General features: G+C 38.9%; 1 protein-coding gene across 1 annotated transcript in view; it reads right to left on the minus strand.

Moving 5' to 3' along the window:
• Window positions 1–8,212: 8,212 nt before the first annotated feature.
• Window positions 8,213–26,738, minus strand: part of HNMT (histamine N-methyltransferase) — a 34,355-nt gene continuing 15,829 nt past the window's right edge. Inside the window, exons 5-8 of the mRNA XM_030209352.1 lie at window positions 19,489–19,596; window positions 18,992–19,122; window positions 17,236–17,329; window positions 8,213–9,635 (exon numbers count right to left, since the gene is read on the minus strand). Of these exons, the coding sequence (XP_030065212.1) occupies window positions 9,280–9,635; window positions 17,236–17,329; window positions 18,992–19,122; window positions 19,489–19,596 (689 nt within the window). The 3' untranslated portion in view covers window positions 8,213–9,279. The remainder of the gene's footprint in view (window positions 9,636–17,235; window positions 17,330–18,991; window positions 19,123–19,488; window positions 19,597–26,738) is intronic.

The raw sequence follows: 26,738 nt of genomic DNA on the forward strand, positions 1-26,738 counted from the left end.
AGTCATAAAGCGAATAAAGATAAGATTGTATGCACATTACCTTTCACTAACATGTCCTATTCCATTGTTAGTATAATTAAAAAACACTGGCACTTATTGGAAAATTTAGAAATATTTGACCAACAAAAACTTATCGTCGCTTACAAACGAGAGAAGAATCTGAGAGATCTTCTCGTTCCATCTACACTACCAAGTACAGATACATCATTAAGTAATCTCCCTAAAGGACATTTTCGGTGTGGCAAATGCTCTGTTAGCAATGTGAATATTAAGACTAAGAATCTGTATATACAATCGGCTAATAAAGAAATTAATTTACACCATTTTTCTAATTGTCAAACAAGTAAAGTGATATACATCGCTATATGCCCCTGTGGATTAGCCTATATAGGCAAAACAAAAGAAAACTTAACACTAGAATTACAGAACATAGGAGCGCTCTAAAGAATAAATCATTAGAAAAACCACTAGTAGCACATTCACTGGCCTTAGGCCATAAATTTGAAGAGTATAAATTCTGTGCTATCTATGTATACAAGAACAAGTGGAGAGGTGGCTCAGCAGATACATTTCTGTTACGGAAAGAGCAAGAATTTATTTATAATTTAAATACCCTCCATCCACATGGTTTAAATGCTGATACAGACTTGTCTGTTTTTCTATAACCCTTTTTATGATCGCTTTTTTAAGAATCAATATTATATATTATATATTATATATAAGATAGGCATTTAAGACATCCACCATACATCTATTTATTTTTTTATGTCATTCCAATTTTTCATTCCATATTTATTTGATTTTACAGGCTCTTAGGTGTATCTTTCATTTTTCAAATAAAGGGGGCAAGCCCTATTAGTGGCACGTCGCTGTTAATTAATTATTTTATTTATTCAGACGTTCTGTTTGTATCAGTGACGTTCTTTGAACTTTGACCTTTTTGGTTTCGTTTCGCTGGCTATTCAATCCTTCTTTGTTTTTTCCCCCGTCTCTCTTTTTTTAAAAAATAGAAAAACTAATTCATTAAAAGGGAAATATTTTATTTATATCATCTCTTAGCCAACAGATTTTTTTAGCAGCCTGAGATACGGAGATTGTGACGTCACCAGCTATAAAAGATACAAATAAATATATTTTTTTATACACCCCGTTTTTAAATATCCTTCATTTTGCATGGTCCATTCTTTCTTCGGCTGTCACTAATTATATATTACTGGTCCCAACTATAAAATATTGCGGGACTATCGTGTCCTTGAGGCTGACCTTTGACCCCCTTGTTCCTGTTTTAAGCTTCCTCTGTTTGCTGTGAGCTTTTTTCAGCAATCTCAGAGATACGTGACCGAAGCACTGGCTCTATGTAAGTAGCATTTCTGTCTCAATGCTTTTTTAACGGCGAACCCGAAATGGATTTAAAAATATACAAGTTGTTACTATCGATCTTCTTATAAACAGTGCATAGAATTACGTTACTAGTTGTATATAGAGGCATATACATTATTGTCTCCACCTTTTTCTTATTAGATCAGCGGATCACATTTTGAAATCTCTGACTCAGCTGTTTTTTTCCGAACCAACCCTTTATGCATGTGAGTCCAATACATTTTTTTAAATAATTCAGGTTCTTTATTTCAGCATATAACATTGATATTTACTTATAAAATTCTTTTTAAATTAACAGGACTTCTTCAATTTGCCTTATATTTGGCAGCAAAGGATTTTTTGTATAGGTGGGTGTCTTAGCCTATGTTAGTTCATTCTTATGTATACATATGATCCATTATAAATTATAGGAGATAGCTGTTCCCTTTCTTTTGATTTCTGTTTTATCAATCTGTTTTATCAATATTTAATATAATTTTAGATGATGTTTTTTTATATATGTATTGCCCAAACGATAAGTGCTATATATAGGGCATGTTCTGATTTATATCATTTTAGATTTATGTATGTATACTTATTTACATGATATATTTGTTGTGTGTGCATATACATGTATGTATATATATTATATATGTTACCTATATATGTAATATTATAACAGATAATTCACCAATTTTATTTTTATTTTTTTTAAATATTTTTTATAGCCCCTGAAGCAGCCCAGTTGGGCGAAATACGGCCTGTGTCGGGCTGTTTGTATTCATATAAATATTGCTATATTGTTTAAATAAATTACATTTCATTTCTACACGATCTGCTTCTTTTTGCTTTCCATCTTGGAGTTTGCAGACCGTCTGCCTTCGTGCTTTCTTGGACCCTCCCTTTTGGGTAATATGCATTAAAAACAGTAACACACCTATAATGCGGCTTAGAAAACAGGGCCTTTAGTTTGGTCTACTTCTAAAATTAGATATTTAGGAACAGATCTATATTCAACTTTGGAAGGTACCATTAAGAATAATTGTGATTTGATCCTCAGTTTTGTAAAAGCTATTCTGTATACTTAGCACCCTCTCCATCTATCATGGCGAGGTGATCTGGAGAACATAAATATGATGGTTTCTCCCAAGATTAATTGTATTATGAGCATGATTCCTGTGTTATTTCCTCTCTCAGTTTAATCCCAATTAGATAAGCTCCTTTTCTCTTTCCATTGGAATTCTGAAGAACCTAGGATAGCATTAAAAAAGCTAAAAAAAAATACAAAAAAAATCTGGGTGGTGTTTTATTTACAGATTTTATAACCAACCATAAAGTTTTTATTTTACCGCAAGGGTATTCATGATTATTTTTTATATTAAAAATGATTATAAACTGCTATGGTTAGAATTAGAAGAAACAATTATATACCCATTTCTTCCTCACATTGCCTCACTTATCCTTGTTGATAGTGTAAATCCAATTATTTCCTCTATAATAATATACTTAACTGAATTATTAACTCACCCAATTGGCTCTACTACTCATGCATCTCTACTGTATAGCCCGAATGTACTTATCAATAAGAAGTCCTTTTTATTGGAAATAGTGGATAGTTAAGGGAATTTGGTCAATTAACGATATCATGCAGGATAGTAATAAGTTGATCTCTTTTAGTGAGCTTCCACACTGTTCCTCGCTACCTTCAACAAATTTGTTTAAATTTGAAATATCTTCAATTGCAGCACCTTTTAGCTGCTATAGGATTTCTCAATACTTTACTGAGGTTCCTACGATTTAGCACTTGGCTCATTCTCATCTTATCGCTGGTCATATTGCATATGCCATCTATAAACTATTAATTTCTTCCTTTTATAAAAATGTAAATAGAATTCAAAAAATGTTAGAGGCAGAATGTGGACACACTTTTTCACAGTAACAATGGTTTCATTTTTGGACTTATACTATGAGACCCATAGAGGGGCATAATCGAAAGGGGCACCCATGTTTTCCTGAGGACGTCCTTGCAGGACATCCCAGCGAAGGGGCGGGGAAACCCGTATTATTGAAACAAGATGGGCATCCATCTTTCATTTCGATAATATGGTTGGGGACGCCCAAATCTTGAAATTTAGGTCGTCCCTAGAGATGGTCGTCCTTAGACTTGGTCATTTCTGATTTTCAGCGATAATGGAAACTAAGGACGCCCATCTCAGAAACGACCAAATGCAAGTCCTTTGGTTGTGGGAGGAGCCAGCATTTATAGTGCACTGGTCCCCCTCACATGCCAGGACACCAACCGGGCACCCTAGGGGCCACTGCAGTGGACCTCAGAAAAAGCTCCCAGGTACGTAGCTTCCTTACCTTGTGTGCTAAGCCCCCACTCCCCCCCCCCAAAACCCACTCCCCACAACTGTACACCACTACCATAGCCCTTATGGGTGAAGGGGGGGCATCAAGATGTGAGTACAGTGGGTTTCTAGTTTTGAAGGGCTCACATTTACCACCACAAGTGTAACAGGTAGGGGGGATGGGCCTGGGTCCGCCTGCCTGAAGTGCACTGCAGTACCCACTAAAACTGCTCCAGGGACCTGCATACTGCTGTCATGGAGCTGGGTATGATATCTGAGGCTGGCAAAAAATATTTTAAAAATGTTTTTTGAGGGTAGGATGGGGTTAATGACTACTGGGGGAGTAAGGGGAGGTCATCCCCAATTCCCCCAGTGGTCATCTGGTGAGTTTGGGCACCTTTATGTGGCTTGGTTGTAAGAAAAAAAGGACCACGTAAAGTCGTCCAAGTGTTCGTCAAGGACACCCTTTTTTTCCATTATGGGTCAAGGACGCCCATGTATTAGGCATGCCCCAGTCCCACCTTCGCTATGCCTCCAACACGCCCCTGGGAACTTTGGTCGTCCCGCGATGGAAAGCAGTTGGGGATGCCCAAAATTGGCTTTCCATTGTACCGATTTGGGCGACCCTGTGAGAAGGACACCCATCTTGCGATTTGTGTCGAAAGATGGGCGTCCTTCTCTTTTGAAAATAAGCCTGATAGCCTCCACCTCTTCTTTACAGTCTATGTACCGTATTTTTCGGACTATAAGACGCACCTAGGTTTTAGAGGGAAATAGGAAAAAAAAAATTTTCCTTTTTCCCTCCTCTAAAACCTAGGTGCTCCGGTGCGTCTTGTCCGAGTTTTGGATCGCCGTCCCCTACTTACGCGATGCCATGTTCCCTGGTGGTCTAGTGATGTCGGGGCAGGAAAGAGCCCCCTCTTTCCTGCCCATCGCGCTGCTCTCCGTGCTCCTGACTGCTTCCTGACGGTCTCGGCGAGATTCAAAATGGCCGCCGAGAATCTCGGCTCTTTCCTGCCCCGACGTCACTAGACCACCAGGGAACATGGCATCGCGTAAGTAGGGGACGGCGATCCAAAACTCGCTACCTTCGGACTATAAGACGCACCCCCCATTTTCCTCCCAAATTTTGGGGGAAAAAAGTGCGTCTTATAGTCCGAAAAATACGGTATGTTTTATATCACAGGACATCATGGATGCCATGAAAACGTTTTACAGCTAGTTTGACTTCGACAAATGTTGGAACTGTAATACACAGATTGGTACTTTTTTTCATATGCTCTTTGAATGTGAATTAGTTTTGGCTTTTTGGAGAGAAATATGGTCAGTAATTAAGAAGATTTTTCATTTGGACTCTGGAATGTCATCATCCATAGTACCCTTCAAATCTCTGTAAAAATAATAAAATAAAATAAAAAAAAATCTCTGTCCTTGAAGTTCAATCTCCAGAACTTGTACAAAAACCTGTTTGAAATACTGCTTACTATTGCCCCCCAAAATTGATTCTTTCAAATTGGAAAACATCTCATCTACTCAATGTTCACTTTTGGTGGCAATCTGTCCTCCTATATCAAAAATTGGAATTTGGTAGATTTATATTTACAGGAATTGAACACTCCATGAGACGGTTCAATCTTTACCCTTTCTTTAACACTTGATTTATTCAACATTGTCCTGATTTTGATGCAACATTTCTGGTGGTCAATATGATTGCACCTTTACATTCTTTTATTTGTATCATTCTAATGTACATGCGAAATCCCTGACATGGTCATGTTTCGCCCTTAGGCTGCGTCAGGGGTAAAATTTACAAAATAAAAACACTTAAATCTTATTAATAAAAAGAATAAAACAGGAATATATGAATTAAAAGCATAATATACATAGATTAAAAAAGATATATATAACTAAGAACACCACGCTGAGTACTCACATACAGAAGGCAGGCATATTCAGTGTGATAATGTGAATGTTGGAGAAAAGGAAGAAAAAACTTACAAATCAGTGCCAGTATCAGTGTTACATACAGTTCATTAAAAAATATAACAACCATAGAGACCAATTAATGTAATTCTGGTGCATAGTATAAAAAGAGATATGTATACAACAATATATTGTGAATACATGCAAGTGCAGTCAGGGACATCCAAATTAAAACAATAGTAATGGGGGAATTTGAACCAGCCACCTTCTGATTATAAGATTTGTGCTCCAACCACTGCAGCACTTATTCAGTTGATTAGACATTCCTTCCCTTTCCATTAAGTCCCTCCAAGTTTCTGTCAGCCAATCACAGCTCATTTACCTGACATCAGTGTCAGCTAAAGGAGCTGTGATTGGCTGACAGAAACATGGAGGGACTTAATGGAAAGGGAAGCAAATCTAGGCATCTGAATAAGTGGTGCAGTGGTTAGAGTACAGGTTTTGTAATCAGAAGGTGGCTGGTTCAAATCCCACTATTAATATTGTTTTAATTTGGACATCCCTGACTGCACTTGCATGTGTTTTTTTTGGACGGCCCTGACTGCACTTGCATGGTTTTTTTTTTCTTCCAATTTTTGCTCTCTGCATGGGTCCCACGCAGCACCAACTAAACTAAAATTGCTCTGGTTCAAATCCGCCTATTACTATTGTTTTAATTTGGACGTCCCTGACTGCACTTGCATGTTTTTTTTTTGGACGTCCCTGACTGCACTTGCATGTTTTTTTTTTCTTCCGATTTTTGCTCTCTGCATGGGTCCCGCGCAGCACCAACTAAACTAAAATTGCTCCGGGGACCTGCATACTGCTGTCATGGAGCTAGGTATGATATTTGAGGCTGGCATAGAGGCATCTCAGGGGGACCAGTGCACTACGAATGCTGGCCCCTCCCACGACCAAATGGCTTGGATTAGGTCCGTTTTTGAGATGGCCGGCAGCGGTTTCGATTATCGCTGAAAACCGCAGACGGCCATCTCTAGGTCCAGCGATCTCACCATTTGTGTCGTCTATCTCTAGAGTCGACACAAATGATGGGATTTCAGCGGGCCGAACCGTATAATCAAAACCGAAGATGGACGGCCATCTCATTTCGATTTTACGGTTCGCTCCGCCTCTTCGCGGAGCCGTCTCCGGAGATGGACGTTTTTACACATGGACATTCGCGTTCGATTATGCCCCTCAAAGTCTGTTCCAAAAGAAAAAAAAAAGCAGCTTGCTCGGTCCCTGCCTGCAACCAACGGTGTTTCAGTGTACTTTCTGATTGCTTGCTTTTTTAAAACACCCGTTCAGGTTCAAAGGTTATTTGATGGTCAAAATTTTACAAGCAGGCAATTCAAAAAAATGTCAAAAAAACATTTTCAAATAAACATTTTTAGCAGCATAACAATAAATTGGACATGATCTATATTCAAAAACACTTAAAAAGATCTTTTAAAAATGTGGTAAGAAGGACACTATAAGACTAAGCCAAATTCTCATCTATTTGTGAAATCCACAAACATGTTGAATTTCAAGCTGGAATCGCTACAATTTGATGTATTATATTATAAAATCTTTCATTAAAAATGCTTACAAACATCTAGTTTTATGCATTCTAGTTGCCATGCTACAATGTGTTCCAATAGCTTCATTCTACCGTGCGGCTCTTTAATTACTTAGGAACAGTGCCAGAAGGGATAAAAATGGACTACCTAATAAAACAAAAATAAATATCCAAATGAAAACTAACATCTTAATACTTATGCAAGTGAATACTAAATGGCCTTAAAATTGATAATGTAAAATGCCCACAAAAAAAAGACACTAAAAAAGCAACACCAAATCATAACTTAATTAAATATTACAGATTGGAGAGGAGGAAACGTTCATAGATTATTATTGCAGGCTGAACAAAGGTTCATTTTTAAGTTCAAGACAGTAAAACCTTTTGGCCTTAATCGAGAGAGTGATTATTCAGGTTTTTTTATGATATATATTTGCACAGATATGTTCTAAAGATATGCTGTATTGTTTATTTATTGTGTATCTGGATTGACAAAGTACCTCATGAAAACCTCAAGGAAATTGGAGAGTCATGGGATAGGAGATAGTGTCCTATTGTGGGTTAAAAACTGGTTAAATGATAGAAAACAAAGAGTATGGTTAAACGGTCAGTATTATCAATGGAGAAGGGTAGATAGTGGGGTTCCCTAGGGGTCTGTGTTGGGACCGCTGCTTTTTAACATATTTATAAATGATCTAGAGATGGGAGTAACTAGTGAGTTAATTAAATTTACTGATGACACAAAGTTATTCAAAGTTGTTAAATAGCAAGAGGATTGTGAAAAATTACATGAGGACCTTACGAGACTGGGAGACTGGGCATCTAGGACTAGGACTAGGGGGCACGAATCGGAGAAAATATTTCTTCACTCAACATGTAATTAAAACTCTGGATTCGTTGACGGAGAATCTAGGATAAGCAGCATAAAATGTATGGCACTGTTTTGGGATCTTGCCAGGTACTTGTGACCTAGATTGGTCGCTATTGGGCTTGATGTCCCAGTATGGCAATACTTATGTACTTATATTTTTCTGCTATGCTTGGTTTTAACGAGTTCTTTGTGTTCTGATTCCCCTTTTTTATTTAAGGTTTTTAACATCGTTTTTATTTTTGCCCATATGTATTTTTTGCTCTAATATGTAGTTCTTCCTCCACCGTACTGGAACAGTTTCTTCCATTATGCACTGAGCCATGTCATAGTAGGATATTGTTGGAATATATTAGAGTGTGGCAACTAGAACGCACTTATATTTCTTAAGCAGACATTGTGCTTTTCTTTAAGGATTATTTTGGATTTGATGCATTATATTCTAGCAATTCCAGATCACTATTTGTAATATTTAATTAAATTATAATTTGGTGTCGCTCTTATAGCATCTTTTTCTGGGTATTTTACATGATCAATTTTAAGACAATTTAGTATTCAATTGCATAAGTATTAAGATGTTAGTTTTCATTTGAATATATAAAATAACTGGACTTAACAGTAGCCCATGCTAATAGCTTCCCTCAATACACCATATCTAGCTACCATTTGAAATACTGTATCATGATACTGCAACATAAATAGTGTGTATTTTATAAACAAAATAATATATGCTCATAATGTTTTTATGATATACAAGCAAATTTGTTCTGGCACATTACTGCATGTTTGGAAAGTTGCTTTCAGCATTTTTAAAGGCTTTCTGCATTCTATATGAAGTAGTACATTTTAGAAAGTGTATATTTGATTACTGGACTTATACTCTGACTAATTCTTGCGCCTAGGCACAGGCACACCGAAACATGTAGGGCTATTTTTTTTTAATGATTCTTAAGTCTGGATTTATACACCTGAGACTGTTCCTGCTTGCATTTTAATAACATTGATGTCAAGCCTTTATACACCTTGTTGATTTTTTTATTCCTCTGCACATATTCACAGAATACAGAAATGTCTGATTCAACTTTCTAGTAATTAAAGTTCAGAATGTGAGTTTATCTGGCGACATACAAGTTCTAATTTGAGAAATTAATTATTTCATAAACTGCATGATAAAATATTTATGGTTCAAGAAGGAATGCAGTCAGGGTGTTATTAAAAATTATCTTTCCATCTCTTATTACACTGCATTCAGGTTGTTTGAGAGCTTCCATTATTTCTGCTTTCAGATCAGGTGGGGCAGTTTTATCAAAGTTACAGGTTTCTGTCAAAAAATCCATCAACAGTTTTCCAGTTGCACTTTCTTCAACAAAGCATTCCGTTATATCCATTTCAGATGGCAGTTCATAATATGTGTACTTAATTCTTGCTTCATCAAACATATTTTTGAGGTCCGAAGATGTGATGTATAGACAAAGATCATTCAGTGGTAAGCGATGTCCATATGTCTTCCATAAACTTGCCCAACCACTGCTTCCTAATAGAACATCATGTGATTAATGAGTTGGTAAGTTTAAAAATATTTGTTGACATGCAGAAATGTCAATGTTAGTCATATTCTACACAAAACATATGTAGTGTGGTTGCTGTGCTAGTCCAGACAATGAGAATAAACTCCAAATGACATATTACAAAAAGAACACGGTAACACTTGCCATATCAACATCCTTTTCCACAGGATTCTAAAAAGAAACTTCAAAACCATGCAAAATAGAAAAGATCAGTCATTTTAAAACAAACATATAAAGAACAAAATTACAGAGCACATTCAAAAGCATGGATTAATGAGACAAAGCCAACATGGATTTAGTGAAGGGAAATCTTTCCTCACTAATCTACATTTCTTTGAAGGGGTGAACAAACATGTGGATAAAGGTGAGCCAATTGATATTGTGTATCTGGATTTTCAAAAGGCATTTGACAAAGTACCTCATGAAAGACACCATAGGAAATTGGAGAGTCATGGGATTGGAGGTTGTGTTTTATTGTGGATTAAGTAGAGGAGTGTGGTAGCCGTGTTAGTCCATTCTTAAGGTTATCAATAGAAATCAAACAAAATAAAACATGGAAAAGAAAATAAGATGATACCTTTTTTATTGGACATAACTTAATACATTTCTTGATTAGCTTTCGAAGGTTGCCCTTCTTCGTCAGATCGGAAATAAGCAAATGTCTTATTTGCTTATTTGCTTATTTCCGATCTGATATTTTTGAGGTCTGAAGATGTGATGTATAGACAAAGATCATTCAGTGGTAAGCGATGTCCATATGTCTTCCATAAACTTGCCCAACCACTGCTTCCTAATAGAACATCATGTGATTAATGAGTTGGTAAGTTTAAAAATATTTGTTGACATGCAGAAATGTCAATGTTAGTCATATTCTACACAAAACATATGTAGTGTGGTTGCTGTGCTAGTCCAGACAATGAGAATAAACTCCAAATGACATATTACAAAAAGAACACGGTAACACTTGCCATATCAACATCCTTTTCCACAGGATTCTAAAAAGAAACTTCAAAACCATGCAAAATAGAAAAGATCAGTCATTTTAAAACAAACATATAAAGAACAAAATTACAGAGCACATTCAAAAGCATGGATTAATGAGACAAAGCCAACATGGATTTAGTGAAGGGAAATCTTACCTCACTAATCTACATTTCTTTGAAGGGGTGAACAAACATGTGGATAAAGGTGAGCCAATTGATATTGTGTATCTGGATTTTCAAAAGGCATTTGACAAAGTACCTCATGAAAGACACCAGAGGAAATTGGAGAGTCATGGGATAGGAGGTAGTGTTTTATTGTGGATTAAGTAGAGGAGTGTGGTAGCCGTGTTAGTCCACTCTTAAGGTTATCAATAGAAATCAAACAAAATAAAACATGGAAAAGAAAATAAGATGATACCTTTTTTATTGGACATAACTTAATACATTTCTTGATTAGCTTTCGAAAGTTGCCCTTCTTCGTCAGATCGGAAATAAGCAAATAAGACATTTGCTTATTTCCGATCTGACAAAGAAGGGCAACCTTCGAAAGCTAATCAAGAAATGTATTGTTATGTCCAATAAAAAAGGTATCATCTTATTTTCTTTTCCATGTTTTATTTTGTTTGATTTCTATTGATAACCTTATTGTGGATTAAAAACTGGTTTAAGGATAGAAAACAGAGAGTAGGGTTAAATGGTCAGTATTTGCAATGGGGAAGGGTAGATAGTCGGGTTCGCCAGGGGTCTATTTTGGGACCGCTGCTTTTTAACATATTTATAAATGATCTGGATATGGTAATAACTGGTGATGTAATTATATTTGCCGACAACACAAAGTTATTCAAAGTTGTTAAATCGTAAGAGGATTGTGAAAAATTACAAGACTACCTTATGAGACTGGGAGAGTAACCAGCTTATTTTCGAAAGAGAAAGACGCCCATATTTCTAACCAAATTCGGAGATGGGCGCCTTTCTCCTGTGGGCGCCCAAATCAGTATAATCGACAGCTGATTTTGGGCGTCTCCAACTGCAATCTGTCGTGGGAATGGAAAAAGTTGATGGGGGCATGTCGGAGGCGTGGTGAAGGCGGGACTGGTGCGTGTTTATCGGCCGAGGAGAGATGGGCGCCCTCGGCCGATAATCAAAAAAAGAAGGGTGCCAGAAGCAAGAATTTGGGTCACTTTTTCTGGACCCTTTTTTCTCAAGAACAAGTCCCCAAAAAGTGCCCCAACTGCCCAGATGAACACCGCAGGGAATCGGAGATGATCTCTCATGACTTTCCCAGTGGTCACTAACCCCCTCCCACCCAAAAAAATAACTTTAAAAACTTTTTTTCCAGCCTGTATGCCAACCTCAAATGTCATACCCAGCTCCATCACAGCAGTATGCAGGTCCCTGGAGCAGTTGTTAGTGGGTGCAGTGGACTTCAGCCAGGTGGACCAAGACCCATCCCCCATATCTGTTACACTTGTGCTGGTAAATGGGAGCCCTCCAAACTGCCCCCAAAACCCACTGTACCCACATCTAGGTGCCCCCCTTTAGCCATAAGTGCTATGGTAATGGTGTAGAGTTGTGGGCAGTGGGTTTTGGGGGGATTTGGAGGGCTCAGCACCCAAGGGAAGGGAGCTATGGACTTGGGAGCTATTTTACTTTTTTTTTTACTTGTTACAAGTGCCCCCTAGGGTGCCTGGTTGGTGTCCTGGCATGTGAGGGGGATCAGTGCACTATGAATCCTGGCCCCTCCCATGACCAAATGCCTTGGATTTGTTCGTTTTTGAGCTGGGCGCCTTCGGTTTCCATTATCGTTGAAAAACGATAACGCCCAGCTCAAATCTGCCTAAATCCGATGCATTTGCCCGGCACAAACCGTATTATCGAAAAAAAAGATGAATGTCCATCTTTTTCAAAAATACGGTCTGGCCCGCCCCTTCACGTACCCGTCCTCAGACATAGACGCCCATGGAGATGGGCGATCATGTTCGATTATGCCCCTGTAAGCATCCAAATGGCAGATGATATTTAATTTGAGCAAGTGCAAAGTGATGCATAGGCGAAAGAGGAACCCAAACTATAGCTACGTGATGCAAGGTTCCATGTTAGGAGTCACCAACCAGGAAAAGGTTCTAGGAGTCATCATTGATGATACTTCGAAACCCTCTGCTCAGTGTGCTATATTAACAAAGAATGCAAATAGAATGTTAAGTATTATTAGGAAAGGAATACAAAATAAAAACGAGGATGTTATAATGCCTTTGTATCGCTCCATGGTGCGACCACAACTTGAATACTGTGTGCAATTCTGGTCGCCGCATCTGAAAAATGATATAGTGGAATTAGAAAAGGTAGAGAGAAGGGCGGCGAAAGTGATGGGGGATGGGACGACCTCCCTATGAGAAAAGGCTGAAGCACCTTGGGTTCTTCAGCTTGGAGAAAAGACGGCTGAGGGGAGTTATGATAGATGTATATAAAATAATGAGTGGAGTGGAACGGGTAGATATGAATCGCTTGTTTACTCTTTCCAAAAATACTAAGACTAGGGGGCACACAATGAAGCTACAAGGTAGTAAATTTAAAATGAATCAGAGAAAATATTTCTTCACTCAATATGTAATTAAACACTGGAATTCGTTGCCAGAGAATGTGGTAAAAGCAGTTAGCTCAGCAGGGTTTAAAAACATTTTGGATAACTTCCTAAAAGAAAAGTCCATATGTAGTTATTAAAATGGACTTGGGAAAATCCACTGCTTATTTCTGGGATAAGCAGCATAAAATGTAATGTACTGTTTTGGGATCTTGCCAGGTACTTGTGACCGGGATTGGCCACTGTTGGAAACAGGATACTGGGCTTGATGAATCTCTGAAATGTCCCAGTAAGGCAATACTTATGTACTTATGTACTTATGATATAATGAATAGAATATTGTAACAGGGTACCTAGGTTAAGAGGACAAATAGGTGCCTATTTAATCACATTTATAAAAACACTTAAGGGGCTAGGTCTCCTGATATTCACTGCTATTTAACCGGTCAGCAATATCCACTAACCACTTTAATTGGCATTTAACCGACTAATTGTAAATATTCAAGGAGAGATAACCAGTTACCTCTGCCAAATATTCGCAGTTATGAAACACTCCCTACTTCTATAAAAGTCACCAAAAATTGTTTACACAAATTTGGGTGATGCCCAATTTGCATGCACAATTAAATTGAATAAACCAATTAGTGCCAATAATTGGCTTTTTAACAAGCAATTATTGACACTAAATAGATTTAATGCTATCTACATGTGTCTAAATTTTATGTGTGGCCCCAAAAAGAGGGCATGGAAATGGGAAAGTCATGGGCATTTCGGGGCAGATTGGGGATGTGGTTTTAAATTATGCATGCAATTGGGACTATACACATAAATTTAGGCATGAGCATTTGCACCACATTTTCGTTGGTGCAAATGCCAGTGCCTAAATTCATGCATGACTCGTGCACCTAAATGCTAATCTATAAACTGCACCTAACTTTTAGCATGGCTTATAGAATCGCACTTTTTTGGAGCTGATTTTTTTAGGTGTCATTTATAGAATCTAGTCATAAGAACATAAGCACCGCCATACTGGGAAAAGAGCAAGGTTCAATCAAGCTCAGCATCCTGTCTCTGACAGTGGCCAATCTAGGCCTCAAGAACCCGGCAAAACCCCAAAACAAAACAAAAATTTAAATTAATAATGTTCAATGGACTTTTCCTTCAGGAATCTGTCCAAACCCCCTTTAAACTCAGCAAGGCCAACTGCTGTCACTACATTCTTCGGCAACGAGTTCCAGAGACTAACTACGCGCTGAGTAAAGAAAAACTTTCTCCTATTTGTTTTAAATCTACCACATTGTAGCTTCATCTTATATCCCCTGTTTCTATTATTGTTAGAAAATGTAAACAAACGCTTCGCGTCTGTCCGCTCCATTCCACTCATTATCTTGTAGACATCTATCATATCACCCCTCAGTCGCCTCTTCTCCAAGCTGAAGAGCCCTAACCGTCTTAGCCTTCCTCATAGGGAAGTCCTCCCATCCCTTTTACCATTTTTGTCGCCCTTTTCTGCACCTTCTCCAATTCCTTTATATCTTTTTTGAGGTGCGGTGACCAGAACTGAACACAATACTCGAGGTGCGGTCTCACCATGGAGCGATACAACAGCATTATAACATCCTCGTGTTTGTTTTCCATCCCTTTCCTAATAATACTCAACATTCTGTGGGCTTTCTTAGCCGCCGCAGCACACTGAGCAGAAAGTTTCAACATCTTATACACAATGACTCACAGATCCCTTTCTAGGTCTGTAACTCCTAATGTGGAACCTTGCATGAGATAGCTGTAATCCGGGTTCCTCTTTTCCATATGCATCACTTTGCACTTGTCAACAATGAACTTCATCTGCCACTTGGACGCCTAATCTCCTAGTCTCACGAGGTCCTCCTGTAATCTTTCGCACTCCGACTGCGACTTGACGGCCCTGAATATCTCAAAAGGGGGCACGGGCTTGTCAAGGTTGTTCTGAAAAATTACACATCTAGTTGTAGAATACCGGGTAAGCATGCCTAACTTGGGCACCAGCACTTACACCAGGTTTCAGCAGGCAGTCTGGTACCTAAAGTTAAGCACAAGAATTGGCATTAAGGGGCCCTTTTACAGAGGTACGGTGAGCCCAACGCAAGCTTACTGTACACTAATCTGGACCTACCACCTGCCCAATGTGGGTGCCAGTAGTAGTTCCAGCTCTGGTGCGCACCATTCGGCATACTAGGGAAAATAGCTAGCTATTTTCTAGCGTGGCACTAACCTGGCAGTAATCGGGCAGTGTCACTCACTACCCGGTTACCACCAGGTTAGCATGGGAGCCCTTAACACCACCTCAGTGAGAGTTGTTAAGTGCTCCTCCTGCATGACCACATGGTAGGTGAAATCTTACCTCATGGCCATGCCATTTTGTGGCCTTTTTATCTGCTGCTGCAAGAAGAGCCACAGCAAGCAGCAAAAATGGCCCCCACCGCTAGCGCAGGCCCTTTTTACCGCAGCTTGGTAAAAGGACCCCTAAGAGCGATTCTATAAAGAGTGTGTGCCCTTTATAGAATCATGTGCAGTGCCAATTTTTTTCCGGCACTGAATTTTAAGCACAATTTATGGAATTCCCTCCTAAATGAATTGTGCTTAATGCTTTCTCAATCATGGGCAAAACAATCTTCCAAAAGTGCTCAAATGTTCAAAAGAAATCAAAATGAACTTAACTTATTGAATTGAGCAACACACGTTCAAAACAATCACGTCAAAAACCTCCGCGGTGGCCATAGTTTCATTTAACTGCATCAGAAAGTTTTTCAAAAAGACACTAGAGCAAAAGCCTGGATGTTGTTAAAGTTTAAGCTTTTCACTGGTGTCATAAAAAAAAAAACTTGAAAAACTTCCCTGATGCAGTTAAACAAAATGTTGGCCACAGTTGGAGGTTTTTCCTAAATGTTCTGGTTTGGAGAGGAGCAACTGAATGTCACTCTTGCCCATCCACTAGACACCAGGGAAAATTTTATTGTTTCTGTGGGGAGGCAAAAAGTTTTGTTCCAACATACTTCTGAAATGAGCGAACATTGATCCTAAGTGAGCGACACTCCCGATTTGTATGAGCGATAGCTCAAATGCTCACCTTAGAGGGAACATTGGAAGGGAGCCTTTGGAAGTGTGGGGGACTAGACTACATTTGGGAGAGTGAGGCTTTTGGGTTGAGGACACATCATGAGGGGGGCTTGTTTGGGGTTCACTATTTGGGGGGGGGGGGGGCTGGAACAGGGGCTCTCTGTTGAGAGGCACATGTGGGACAGACTACGAATTTGTAAGAGAAGGCCCAGAAACACTGGGCTGTGAATTGGCAGCCCACTGCTGCCAGACCAGTATGACTCCCATGATTATCAAGGTATGCTAAAAGTCTGCCTTTTACCACACTTTGATAACTTCCCCCCTTTAAATGTATTGGCAATTTATATTATGAAATAATTTAGGGCTCCTTGTACTAAATGGCAGTAAGCCCAATGTGAGCTTACTGCTTATTATAGAGGAAGTACCGCCAGGCTACCGCAGCAGCCTGGTGGTCCTTCCCACCCCTAGCATGCCGTCATTTCTGGTGCTACATAAATTTATTTATTTTTGTAGCGCCAGAGTATACCAAGCGGTAATCGGGCAGTGCCACAGAGACAACATGAATGCCCTTACCATCACCTCAATGGATGGTGGAAAGGGCCCCCCCCCCCCCCAAATGGCAGTGCGGCAAGTACTTTACTTGCCATATGGCCATTTCCTGTAGGAACGCGAGACTTCCCTTTTACCAGCTGTGGTAAAAGGAGGCCTCAGCGTTTGTAAACGCACCAATGCCAGCACTGGCCCCCTTTTGCCGGAGCTTGGTTAAAGGGGCCCTTATATTGTTGCTTAATTCTTTTCACTGGCTGTCTCATAAGTCTTATTGACTTGTCCATATTTCAGCTATTTTAACTTCAAAAGATGCTGTAAACTATTCTTTCTGTTCAGAGTCTATCCAACACCACTCACCTGATATAATAATGATAAGAAGTATCCCCTTCGGTGCCAATAAGTTCTTGAAGAATTTAAGAGTTGAAGGTACATCTTTTACATAATATATCATCTGGAGATTAAAAAAAAAGTGTATATATATATAAATGTTTAATCATTTGCAAGGTTCATTTAAGTTGCTTATCTGTTTTCTAAAAGGCCAGTATAGTGCATCTTCCCACAATTTCCCTCTGCCATTTCAAATTTTCAAAATAAAAATGTGCTATGGCATAATAAGGTTTTTACGAGGCTACAGACTCTGCAAAATGTTCTCCTTATAGGTAATTAAGAATATGCTTGTTGTATTACAGTGTGTAGGTTTTTTGTTGTAACGTGCATTGAGTCAATGTTGACTCATGGAGTTCGCTTCACTAAGCTGTATTAAGTGCTAACATGTGCCTAGCGCAGCAAAAATGAATTAATGTGGACGCACTAAAGCCTTCCACATTGGTTTTGCCATCTATGCACGCTAGCCCTACACTAATTATTTTTGTTGTTGTTGTTTTGGTGAGGTATATCAGTAGCGGAGAATGGGCAGGGATATCTAATCATCTAGCATGTGCATATTACTGCCACGCTAACTGGTTAGTTTGTCCATAACATGGGAGCCCTTAACACAACCTAAATAGGAGGCAGTAAGCACTCCCATGGAATATTTTTTTTACTGGGTGTACACTAATGCATTCTCAGAAATTCAAATAATACAAAAATGCACTTTTTAAAGGCTGTGCTAAAAATGGGTTTAGCACATGGGAAAGTCATACATAAGAGCGTGCTAAGCCCATTTCTTAGCACTGCTGAGTAAAAAGCCCCATGGTGGTCTACGGATAGTTGGCCTAAACCTTGTTTGGTCTATAGTCAGGTGGCTAATTGTTGATAGAAAGGCATTCTTAGCTGTGGTTATTGAGATGGACCACGGTTTGCGCTTCACTTGTGTGCTTTATCATCTTAAAATGTACGCAGGTACATTTTCAAGAAACTATTATGTGCACTAAGGAGCAGATGTAATTGAATGTAGGTATTTTCTGGAGAATAATTTAAAGAGTGTAAATCTGTGGACATTTTGCCTTTGAACACTGGTATACTTGATGCACTGGTTACATGGCCTTTTACAGAATTACCCTTTCAAGAACCAGGAATTTAGGAAGATGAATTTCAGAATCAGAACTGCACAGCTACTACTACTACTACTACTATTTAGCATTTCTATAGCGCTACAAGACATATGCAGTGCTGCACAAACATAGAAGAAAGACAGTCCCTGCTCAAAGAGCTATGTAATAAAAGTAAGCCAAGTATAGGACAATCAAGCCATTGTGACATCACTGATGAGGTTGGCTCTTATTGGTGGCCTGAGGCATTATGACATCACAATATTAGCTCTGGTTACAAGAGACTACTACTACTACTATTTATCACTTCTATAGCACTACAAGGCATACGCAGCGCTGCACAAACATAGAAGAAAGACAGTCCCTGCTCAAAGAGCTTACAATCTAATAGACAAAAAATAAATAAAGTAAGCAAATCAAATCAATTAATGTGAACGGGAAGGGTAGGTGGAGGCAAGTGGTTACAAGTGGTTACGAGTCAAAAGCAATGTTAAAGAGGTGGGCTTTCAGTCTAGATTTAAAGGTGGCCAAGGATGGGGCAAGACGTAGGGGCTCAGGAAGTTTATTCCAGGCGTAGGGTGCAGCGAGACAGAAGGCTAATGCCAGACTAGTAAGATTGTTACCTGGATCAAGTGAATAAAATCAAATGTTTTTGATTCATGCATCTCATTCATGTCTTTTTCATATTCACTTGAGGTCTTCATGTGCCAGGTGAAGTTTATGTTCTTGAGATCTGACGTCCGTGCAACAAGATCTGGAAATGCAGCACTTAACTTTAGTTGACAATTTCAAACTATTTTATTCGCTTTCAAAGTTAATACTGATTATGGGGCAAAGTTATCATCATGGGTTACTGTTAAGACATGTTATTTAACCATTAACTCCTAACTAGTAACTAGGTCTCACTGCCTAAACTGGGACAAGTTAGTGGTAAAATAACATGTCTTAATGGTAGCCCACACTGATAACTGTACTCCTAAATGAATGCTCAAAAGCTGAGCTCCGAAGCTATGGTCTTTTAAGGTGAAATGAACTTAAGCAGGATCCTAGATCTCTTTTGTATACCCCTTCACAGAATAAAATCCATAGGACTATAAGTCCATAAATAGGGGTGGCTCACCTTTGAACTTGAGAATATGCTCATTGGTAGGTTCAATCACATCATAGTTAAGAGGAACTCCTGGAAGTTGAGCCTGTATTTGTGAGATCATCTGCAGATCAATTTCACCTAGAACACAAACGAGATATTTTCAGTGTAGTCTAGTGTATGGGGATCGCTGCCACCTTCGAGTTGGAAAACAACAACCACAAAGAAGGTAGACTTGGAGGGGAGGAGAGATGCTATACCTTGGCTGGGGGAGGGTGGGAAGGAGTTAGCAGAGGGGCGTGGTACTGGGGGTCCAGGGAACCATTTCTTCCCTGCCTCAGGAGGCTGATTGCCTTGGGCCACTCCTGTCCATTTATATGTATAACAAACAGAATACTGTAAGATACATGTATCCCTGCTGCATTTAAGCATTCACTCTTGCACCAGCTCTAGAACTGCTGTAACTGTGGGGATCTAAATGTTAACTCTCAGATTCTATATAGTGCGCCTATTGTTCTGTGCTAAAATCTAAATGTATTCCATAATAATACATGTAACTTATTTGGCTTAACAAGCTAATCAGCATTGATAGCAGCACTTAACAAGCAATAATAAGCACTAATTGGGAATAATTAGAATATATGTGCACAAATCCCTAAACGTATTCTGTAATGAACTGTGCCTAAATTCTAACACATGTAGTTCATAAGGGGCATGCCCATGGGTGTTTTGTGGACATTCCAAAATTTATGCGGGTAGTTATAGAATATGGCCCACTGCGCGGTATATGGCCCAGTGTTAGGGTTACCATATGGCTCCAGAACAAGGAGGACAAATTGATCCAGTCCAGGTTTTGCTTCCGTTGAAAGCAATGAAAGTAAAATCCAGACTGTCTCAACCTGTCCTCCTTTTTCTGGAGCCATATGGCAACCCTATCCAGTGAGCGTACATCTATGTGCAGGGATTTACACCACATTTTCGTTGGTGTAAATGGATGCATGTAATTTTAGGCTCTGGAATATCAACTAAGCGTATTCTGTATACCGTGCCTAAATCTAGGTGCCGCTTATAGAATATGCTTAGGCGGAAATGTTTACCATGTGGATTTTTTAGGTGCCATATATAGAATCTGGACCTTTATGTCCCAATACTGGGTTATGCTAATATTCTAAAATGGAACTTTGTCATCTAAGTTCCATTATAGAACAGTCTCTTGTCTTGCGGCCTCGCAGTTGCCTAAATGGGGGTTTATTAGTTTAAAACAATTTGATATACCACTCAATTTGCAAACAAGTCATAGTGGTTTACAATAAATAAAATCAGATAGGAAAGAACACCATTAATAAAAGTAAAGCCATTCATTCCAAGAACCACCAGCTGCCAAACAGACAATTTATTTTATTTATTTATTTATTTATTTGTTGCATTTGTATCCCACGTTTTCCCACCTCTTTGCAGGCTCAATGTGGCTTACAATACATCATGAGTAACAGAAATACATGAAAAAGTATACATTTAGTGATAACTGAAGGATTTTAGGTAGCACGATAATGATAAAACATGATAGTACATTAACAAACAAACATATTATGAAGTATTTAAGATATATATAAGAGTTGTATAAGAAAGTATACATTTAGGTTTGTCTTCTACAGGTCCTCTACAACCAACTCAACCACCCAAAAATTATCCTAAAAAATGGGATTTCAACTTAGTTTTAAATAATTGATCAGATTGTTCTTCACAAATTTCCAGTAGCTGATTCTATAAATAAAGGGCATACCAAAAAAAGCCACCCTCCCTAGTGGAGGTAAGGCGAGCCGAGGAATGAGGGGAAAGTAACAATAATGCTTTATCCTGTGTTCTTAATGCCTTAGCAGGTACATAACTTTGTAATAAATCTGCCAAATATCCCAACCATCTAGTAGTCAATACTCAATAAAGTATTATCAGTATATTATACCTTGGGCAATATTCCACTGGGAGTCAGAGCCCACTTATAGAACTGATTTCATGTAAAGGGTGATTCTATAAATGAGTATCTGCATTGATGTACCCTTTGTACTCATAGAATGCAGAATATATGCAAGCAGGAAATTATTGCTATTAATGTTTGATGGAAATATTTTTATCTTTTATGGTCTACATGTACATTTTTATATAAATGTTTGACCATATGGTTTCATACAATTTTAGATTTCCTCCTCTATATATTATTACTATATATTATATATATATATGAGATTTCCTCTCGTTAATTATTTGTATTTACATTTAATTTAATGATATATATGTGTATTCTTTTATGTTTAATAATATTTGTAGACTCCTGAGGCAGGCCTTTTGGCCGAAACACAGGCCCGTGTTGAGTCTGTGGATGTGAATAAAGGACTTCTTTTTTAAGTATTGTCCATATGATCTTTGTCTCATTTTCTGTGGTTGTGTGCTGTTGCTGATTGTGAGGGATTTCCTCTAGTTTGGTCAGTAGAGTATAGTGCGATATGGGCAGGCCTTTCACTTATGTGCATAACTTACAGAATGTGTGTCCCTGCTGCATTTTACACAACCACAGTTATGCCAAGTCTATAGCTGATGTAACTGTAGGCGCATTATCAGGTTACATTGGTGCACAGATGCAATTATAGAATAGGCTTTCTGTGTGTGTGGCATTGGGACTCCTAAATGGAAGTACACTCTTATACAACTGCCCTCAGTGTGAATTGCTGTGATTGGTCCCTTAATATGCTATACTGTTCACAACGTCATGGTCTGTGAAGGAGTTTATAGACCATCAACACTACTTCCACCCTGAACTTTAATGAAATTCCAATATGTAATACTTAACTTTTAAATCCCACCAAATTCTCTCTCACATAACGTGCAGAAGTACTTTATATACTATAATCACCCCTCATGGAGTACAATAAATATGAAAGAGAAAAGCATCAGCGCCCTCGCCTCCACCCATATTAGAATTCTTTCAGGGCGAAAAAGACAAACAGGGTAATTTATCTTCACAAGTATAGAAAACCCTTTCACAAAAAATTATTAAAACTCCACTCAAATTCAATTTCAACTGGATCCACCCAAATGAATGTGACAAAATCATAAGGATATCGAACACTAAGGGCTCTGTTTGCTAAGCCGTGCTAGAGGTGCATTAGCGTTTTTAGTGCACGCTAAGCATTAGTGCACGCTAACCGTGTAGGTGGCTATAATATTCCTATGGGTGTCTACATAGTTATTCCGTGCTAATTTTTAGCACACGCTAAAAACGCTAGCACACCTTAGCAAACGGGTTCCTTAGCTTTTCCTTTAAAAAGAATTCTAATACAGGTGGAGACAAGGACGCTGAGGCCTTTTCTCTTTCATACTTATTGTATTCCATGAAGGTGATTATGGCATTTTTTCTTTTCATTTGTGTATGAAGCAACTTATTCTATGACACATGCCTCTTCCCTGAAGAAGGATACTGAAACCTGGCCATGTCGGTGGAGGTTTGATCTGGGAGGAAAAATGCTGCTGAATCACATTCACAAAGCTAAGTTTTAGTAAAGCTAAATTATAATCTTTGTATAAAAAGACGGGGGGGGGGGGGGAAGGGGAAAAAGTAGAAAAAATTTTTGTTATGAAATATTAAAATACGGTTTGATCAATGAAGATGCAAGTAACACCACTAATAATTACGGTGACAAAGTTCCCGGATGGTGGAGAGAGTTGAAAATCTGAAGATCCCTGTTTGATAATTGTATGATGGTGAAGCATTGAGGCATTATTATATGGATACTTGAAATGAAGGAGTGTTTGGGATATTTGAAATTCTGTATATAAAAAATACTTCTGCACGTTATGTGAGAGAGAATTTGCTGGGATTTGGTATATATGTACTCTTTCATCCTCTTTATTGCCTGAATAATACTTAACTTTTAAGATAATTTAAAGCATTCTTTTCTTCCCAACCAGAGTTTTTTTTAAATCCCCCTTAAACATTTTAAATCATCTTATCAGTTTCAAAGTTTAGCTGAATACAATTAATTTTTTTGTTGTTTTTATTACACAAACCTTTTTTTTCTTATCTTTGCCCAATCCTTTGTTTAACCTAAATAATGAGTAATTATTTAATCTATGGTTTTCAGTTTGTTCTTTTGCATACAAATAACGTTCTGGAGGCATTGTGAAGTCAAAGATGTGGCAGCTTGTATTATCAGCAATTTGGCATTTGGGCTCCTGCAATTATTTAAACTCAATATAATTGCATTTTAAAGGCTACCACTATGTTCACTATTAAGGTTGTAATTGAATATGCTCAGAAAATGGATAGTCATCCTATAATAGAGTTTTTTTTCCTATTAAACGTATAGCAACATTGGGAAAATGCACAGGGAAATTCAAATCTACGAAAGTTCTGGGTATGCAAGAGAAACATTGTCCAGTTTGGACTTTCTGGATATTATTTTATAATAGAAAAGGTTTTCTAAATTGTCAAAGGAAACTGGTTCTTTGAAAAATAATACATTTTGTACAGGGATTGGTTGAGTAACTGAGTACGGTGAAAAACTGAATATTAATTACCAGTAGCTATCACAGCAACTAGCTATCAATTTTGTCAGATCAAGAGATGATAAAACTATATTTCCTTTGAGGTTTATTTAAGCAGGCTAAAGGAGGAACTAGGGTTGGTCAGAAGCTGGTACAACATTTGGGGGAGATGCTGGGAACTCTGCTCACTCACATTGAGTAATACAAAAGGTAGTAGGGTACAGAGAATCTAAAGGTTCTTTCATCAAATACTTTTAACATGGCAAGGGGCAACTGGGATGGCGAAGGAGGGTTGTGGCTCCTCCTGGCACACACAATTTTCTTTTAATGCGGAAGTAGCTGGGATATCAAAACAGCTGACAGCTTCTTTGACATAGCACTTACTTGGCACTACTAACTCTCTCTTTAAGAGCCCTTCAACTGTAACTACTCCCCTAACAAGGCTCATATATGGTTTTAACCCCCCAACAAAGATCTACCTGGTGGTCTAGTGACCCACTCACCCACTTTACTCCCATCCCCTCCCCTCTCTGTTCCATACCTTAAAATGTTGGAGGCAGGAGGGCAGGAGCAACACCTCCTCCATCCTGCATCTGGGCCTGCTCAGAACAAAATGGTGGTGCCTAGCCCCTACCCAGTACATTCTGGGATGCACTAGGTGGGGCTCAATATCATATAAGGAGTCTTTGCTGGGAAGATCTGGGAGGAGTGCAGAGTGTTGTCAGGTCTACTGGACCACCATGGTAATTTTACTTGGGGGGCATGATGGGAGTGCAGGGGTGTGGGGTTCACTGGATCACTAGGGCTCTTATGCTTGGGGTTCTGGTTGGGGTGTGGGTGTCAGGGTCCACTGGACTACCAGGGAATTTTTAAGAGATTTTTTGGGGAGGGTTGGGTCAGGTCAAGGGGGTTGGGAGGCAGTCCACTGGACCACAAGGGATTTGGTGCAAATGCATTTGACCGCTTCCAGTCACAAACGGTGATCAATGCACAAAAGGGGATCCATACATCTCATTTGCACGTGATCTCCTTTGTGCATTAGTCGCTCTTTGTGATCTGGTAATTTTATTTATTTATTTATTTATTGCATTTGTATCCCACATTTTCCCACCTCTTTGCAGGCTCAATGTAATGGAAATATATTAGAAAATAGATATTTATTGTTACAGAAGAATCTTTGGTAACATGATAATGATAAGACATGATAATAGTATTACAAGCAGATATTATAAGACAGTTTTGAATATGTGTAGAGGAGTTATGTATATTCACATTGGTTGATCTTTGTGGTAAGCTCACAGCGGCACGTATATTTACCAGGTGCTGCTGTGCATCAGACCCTCAGTGAGCTGTTGCTTAAAGGAAGCACCTGGAACTCCAAAGGTTTGACTACCTAGAAGAATTTTCTAGATTTTACAATTTGTAGTGGAGAAAGTTTTCATCTTGAAGTAGTACCATCTGTTTAACTTGCTGCTCTATCTCTTCAATTTGAATCCCATTGTTCATTAAACTTTCCCTGCATCTAAAACTGCAAAAACATATCCAATGGTAGTACAGAAATCATGAAAACGTTTTTTTTCTACTCTGAGCCAGAACAGTGCAAATAAACTATTTTCCCTACTATCCACTTCTCCATAGGTGGTCAAGTACTCAAGCTTTACAGAGTTTCCATAAATAAATGCAAGGTTCATATTTGCTCCAGCATCCAAATGCATGTCTTAATTTGCAGCAGGGATTGCCAAATTAACCTCTGTATTCCTCACCTTTTCCACAAACCTAGACTATGCACCATCCAGGCTTGCTAGATATAATCCAGCACTGACATATCTACACAACAGCTCCCTCAGTCTCCATCTCTCTGCATCAGAATGGAGTCACTAAAAATGCCAGTGGCCTCCCACACATGGAAAACAGGTGTTTCATACATATCCAGGCTCAATTTAATATCGGCATCCATAGGGAGGGGTATCTCTCAATTTATTCTCACAGAAGTCTCACTGGAAAACTTGAGTTGAAATAACCCCAAGGCCTTGAATAGGCAACTGCCATGGAACAGAACTGAGAAAACAAATGATTTTTCCCTTTAAATTTATCCATCACACAGTAAATATTGCCAGATACAAAAAGAAATAGGAAGAGAAGCAGGACAAGATTTCAGTGCTAGCCTGCACAAGAGGGGGGTCTGCGATGAGTGGCAAGAAAGGGAGAGAGAAAGCAGGGAAAAGTAAAAGAAGGGAGGTGACAGAAGGGAAGGGAAAGGAAAGGAAGAGGAAGAAGGTTGATAGGTAGGGCAGGAGCTAGGGAGGATGTAGACAGGGAAAGAGGGAGGGAGGGAGGTGGGGAGGGTTTGCGAGAGGAAAGGAAATTCAAATGTTAGGAGAAGACCATGCCATTTTCTAGCCAGCGTCTGAGAGAGCAGCAACCCACCTTCCCACACTCCACTGTAGTTTTGTCGCAGCAAGGATAGTCAGGATGTACCCAGGGAGCAAGCAATAAAAGGGGGGCCACTCAGCAGAGCTTGAAAAAGTGGCCACCCTACTATAACATGGAATAGAGGCAGATCCCAACTCAATGGATGTTAGCCACAGAAGTCTCCCAGGAGAGGAAATGTGCAAGCAATAGCATTGGGGTTCAGGTAAATTTGGTACAGTGGCCCGATACATGAAACAGAACCGTATGGGTCCCAACTTGCATGGCGGGGCTCAAACATCACAGTTGCTAGTAGCAAAAAAACTTGAGCAGAT

The sequence above is a fragment of the Microcaecilia unicolor genome, chromosome 7, assembly GCF_901765095.1.
Source record: "Microcaecilia unicolor chromosome 7, aMicUni1.1, whole genome shotgun sequence".
NCBI classification, from domain to species: Eukaryota; Metazoa; Chordata; class Amphibia; order Gymnophiona; family Siphonopidae; genus Microcaecilia; species Microcaecilia unicolor.